Source organism: Toxotes jaculatrix, chromosome 19 (genome assembly GCF_017976425.1).
Source record: "Toxotes jaculatrix isolate fToxJac2 chromosome 19, fToxJac2.pri, whole genome shotgun sequence".
In the NCBI taxonomy this organism is placed as follows: Eukaryota; Metazoa; Chordata; class Actinopteri; family Toxotidae; genus Toxotes; species Toxotes jaculatrix.
In genome coordinates, this window is record NC_054412.1 from 993,333 (window position 1) to 998,332 (window position 5,000).

The 5,000-nt window shown below is 44.5% G+C and overlaps 1 protein-coding gene across 2 annotated transcripts in view; it reads right to left on the reverse strand.

The window, feature by feature from the left end:
• The window catches only part of pex7 (peroxisomal biogenesis factor 7), a 26,740-nt gene that overhangs the window by 6,159 nt on the left and 15,581 nt on the right, over positions 1 to 5,000 (reverse strand). For both annotated transcript variants that reach the window (XM_041063890.1, XM_041063889.1), the window contains exon 10: positions 901 to 1,000. In XM_041063890.1, the coding sequence (XP_040919824.1) occupies positions 901 to 1,000 (100 nt within the window). The remainder of the gene's footprint in view (positions 1 to 900; positions 1,001 to 5,000) is intronic.

Consider the following 5,000-nt stretch of genomic DNA (forward strand, 5'->3'; position numbering starts at 1 on the left):
TAGAGGAGCAGCTTCAGCACCACAGACAGGTCCAGCCCTCCCAGCGTTTCTCTGGTTTCTACGTTTCCAAAAGACAAACTGCTCTAATTTCAGATTGAATTCCCAGAGCTATTTCAGTGTGAGGTGAAAAGCATCAGAGGCTGTGTCCTGGATGAAGAACTCTGGAGCTGCATGGATCATCTGAAGCATCATACCCGTGTTTCTGTTGAGCTTCAGCTCATCAGCTGTAACAGTGATTCCCAGTGATTCCCAGTGATTCCCAGTGCTTTGAGCTGAATCCCATGGCTGCTTGGAGGGTAGAGAATCCATCTCAGAGCTAATGGCACGGTTAGAGAACGGTCAGCAGCCATGTATGCACCACATGGAGTTAATGGACTAAAACATACAAAGCCACTCATGTTATTTTATTGTGGATGATCAGATAAAACAGCATTAACACTAACATGAAAAACACCTGAGGCACTTTCAGGGCTGTGCTGAGGTTCAGCTAACAAAGCTAAACTTTGGCTGCATCACTCTGAGGCCTGATTTTAAAATGACGGGACTCAGTTCACTCTCTACAGTCGGAAGGAAGCAGCAAACAACTGCAGCTGATTTCAACACTTTCCAGTGAAAACACCAATCTAAGGATGGTTTGTGTCACAGTGTCCCACACGTTTAACTGCTGGATGTCATTTCACCACTTTGCTTTGGATTTATTTCTGTACAGGGGAGGATGTACACGGCCGGAGAGAGACACCGCCTGTCCAAATTAGCAGAGAAACTAAATTAGACACGAGTGGCCTTTTCAGTTCACTGCTCCCTCAGCCCGAGACATCCCAACACACAGCTCCCTGACAGCCCTGAGGTGTGTGTGTGTGTGAGGGTGTGTGTGTGTGTGAGTGTGTGAGCATGTGTGACCTGGTTAGGGATGTGCAGGTTGAAGTCTAATCCACAGACGAACTCTGAGTGATGTTCCATAGAGTCCAGAAGAGGCTGGTTCCTGCTGTAATCCCAGAACCTGCACAAACACACAAACACACAAACATTTAACCAACATCGTTACAAAAGATCCAACACACAGAAAAGTGACGATCTCTGCTACAGAAAAGGAAAACACTGACTCTTTTACTTTATGACGTCTGTGATTAAAACCACAGCATAAGTCATACATCAGTAGGATTTAACTGAGAACAGGAAGATGAGTAAGGGAAAGAGAGGGAAGGAGAGAGACGCTGGAGAAAGAGAAAGGAGAGAGAGACTGAGAGAGACAATAAAACACTGTCCCCAGAGCTCGGACAGCAGCGGCCAATCAGACTAATTGAAAAACTGTTTCTCTTCCTGGTCTTGATACAGCCCTGAGTGTGTGTGTGTGTGTGTGTGTGTGTGTGTGTGTGTGTGTGTGTGTGTGTGTGTGTGTTGCAGCTCCAGTATTAATACAGGTCTAATGGAGCCTGATGGGAGCTGCAGTGTTCCCTCTGAAAATGATTTAATTACATTTGCAAAGTGGATGAGTCTGGGGGGAGTGTTTGCTGCGTCAGGGCTTTGGCACACACACAGACACAGACACACACAGACACACACACACAGACACAGACACACACACACACACACACACACACAGACACACACACACAGACACACACACACACACACACACACACAGACACAGACACACACACACACACACACAGACACACACACACAGACACAGACACAGACACACACACACACACACACACACACACACACACACACACACACACACACAGACACACACACACGGACACACACACACACAGTGAGGTGTCTGGGGACAGTCAGGCATTGAGAGATATTATATATTGAGTGAGTTGTTAGTGTAAATCACCACTCACACTCACCGTCCCTGTGTGTACATGTACGTCTGTGCATGTGCCTTTGTGTGTCTGTGTGTGTGTGTGTGTTCTACGACACCGCAGCGCAGACACACACTGATTAACGCTCAGAGCGCGTTTGTTTCGTGGACTTCGGCGCTGATTGATGACTCAAACTGTCGGAGTCAGAAACAAACTTTCTCTCAGAAAGAAGTAAACGTGTCAACCAATCAGCACGAAGACGCGTCAGAGACGAGACGTCACGGCGTCATGGTGCTGCTCAGTGACGGGAGTTTGTTCAGTCACCGTCAAACCAAAGTATTGGACAAGTTCTAAATTTGACCCAATGACGATGAAAATGCTGAGGCAAAGATCAGTGTGTCACAAATTTAATGCCAGTGAAGGAAGGTCACTATATAAATATATTTTACTTCTATCTATATTCTGTTTAAATATCTCAGTGTACATAACCACAGAGCGAGTGGGTTTACACGCTCACTCATACACAAATATATGCTTGAAGAGAAACATTCATCACCCACAGTGCAGAGCAATACGTCTGCAGAGTAATGAAGTGCAGTGGCAATAAAATATCTCAACTGAAATGAATGCATTTCTGTCACAGAGGTCCCATTCAGTGCATTAAGAGGCAGGAGTAATAATCCTGCCGCTAACAGCCACTATAGCCCTGATTGGCTTCATAAAACCAGCAGCAGCAGTGATTTACTGTCAGCTGGAGCGAGTCAGTAATGGGAAAAATGCACAAGAGGAAACTGAATTTAGTTTGGTTTTTTTTTCATTTTCTACCAGTGAAATCCTCACGACACGCTGTGGGGGCCTCATGCCCCAGGTTTGACACCACTGCTGTACAGAAACATGGTTGAAAGCAGAGATGAAGTGATTCGGTAAATGGATCAGGATCAGGATCAGGATCAGGCTGATCTGGGCATATTGTAATGGATCAGCATCAGTTAAAATAAAAGCTGATCACAAGCTGATCACATGTGCTGTGATTTTCAGGCTTCACCCTGCAGTCTGACGTCCAGGCTGGTAACATGCACAGATTTACAAAGCTCTCTGCCTCACACCCGTAAACAAAAACATCAGCAAAACACAAACAAAACAAGGACATAGAGAAAAAATAAACAAAACGATTAATCAAGAAAAAAGGCGAGTGATTAACTGTGAGGAGCAGAAAGATTCATGTGTGATTCAGATTACAGGTTTAGATGACGTTAGTGTGTGTGTGTGTGTGTGTGTGTGTGTGTGTGTGTGTGTGTGTGTCTGTATAAGACCAGGTGACTGTCCCAGTTAGACAAACACACCATGTTATTTGTATAAATGAGGCTTGCACTGTCTTTTGTCTGCAGTTTCCATGGTAGGTAATTATTTAGCTTCTATTGTATTTCATTCTGTGGAACCCTCCATTCACCTGTCAGCTTTGTGTGTGCGTGTCTCACTCTCACCATGAAACTCATTAAGTCACAGCGGAGAGAGAGAAAACAGGAAAAAGAGGATGAAAATAAAGACAGAGTGCAAACACGACATTTACGTGACAACAGAGAGACAGAAACGTGCAGAGGCTGATTTCATGAACTGATGTCACTGATGCCTTTAACTTACACAGGAAATTAATGTTAAGAGTCACACAAACGCACACGTACGCAGGCCGTTGTGCAGCAAACGAGGGGAGAACATGTTATCTAAAGCAAACATGAGACGTCTAACCAGCTGTTAAAGGACAGCACGACCTCAGAGTCCCAGTTTCACATCAAACGCTCGTTCTGATTGGATTTCAGCTCAAAGAAATAAGAACATACAGAGCGTCTCTCAGTGAGACGTGTACACGAGAAGTCCTCGATTTCTGACTCAGACAAACATTATGGACATTACAGCTTCACAGTGAAACAAGAACCTTTACGTCCTACAGAGGCCTGGGAGGACAACAACAAAACACAGCTGAGTGTCTTCTCAGGACAGCGTCATATAACGATTCATTCAGTTCAGAGGGTTGTGCAGTCTCAGCAGAGCTTTCCCACTGTAATTACTCCTTTAAACTGACGGACTTCAACGTACTGTATGATCTCTGTCATTATACGTGGTCAAAACTCCCAGAATGCTCCACTGGAAACTGAGATTCAAGGCTACGACTAAATAAACAGACAGATGAGAGAAAGGGAGAGGGCTGGTGAGCGGAAAGAGGGATGAAAAAGGATTAATAGAACTGTGTGTGGGTACACGAACTCTCATATGTGACTACAGAAGAGAGCGCGTGGATCTATTAGCATATGAGTGGACTGTATGTGCATTCACGTGTTGTTCTTTGTGTGTGTAGGTGAATGAGATCAGTATGTGTGCGTGTTACAGCCAGTGTCCTGAACACACAGGAAGGCCTACAGAGGCAGGTGTGTGTGGACAGACTGAGTTTACACAGAGGGAGGTGTGAGGAGCTGGACACACCAACAGGTGGACGTGAGGACGCTCAGAGTCCTGACGAACACACCTGCACATCGAGTTCCCAGGCAGGGTAGAAGTTAATGATCACTGATCTGCTGATCATTGATCTGCTGATCATTTCTTCCATGAACTGATTAATCATTTAGTCTCCAAAATGTCAGAGAATAATAAAAACTGTCGGCACATTTTTACCTTTAAATAACTTTTGTCTGACGAACAAAACACAACAGCCGACCTGCACTTTTATACCACAGAACGTTTGTGGCAAATATTACTTAAAAAATATGTAAAATATGGATTGTTGATTCATTTCCTGCTGATCAATCATTTGTTTCTTGTTCAAGAGACTAATGTCTAACGGTGTAAAAAGACGAGCCTCCTGTTAATGAGGCGATTACAGCCTCCTGCCACACACACACACACACACACACACACACACACAGTTAAGAATAGGCAATAATTAGGTTGATACTTGTGTGTTTGGATTATCCAACACAAAGCAAACAGTGTGGGTGCTGTGTAGTCCTGCTCAGTCCCGTTCACCCTGTTTTATTAAGATAACATCTGATGAAGTGAACCCACGGAAACTGTTCTATCACAGCAGTAATGAATGGATTAAGGATTATCTCAGAGGACGGACGGCAGCGAAGTTAATAAAGACAGAGAGTACAGATTAAATTAGAGATACAGCGTCTGTGCAGCACGATG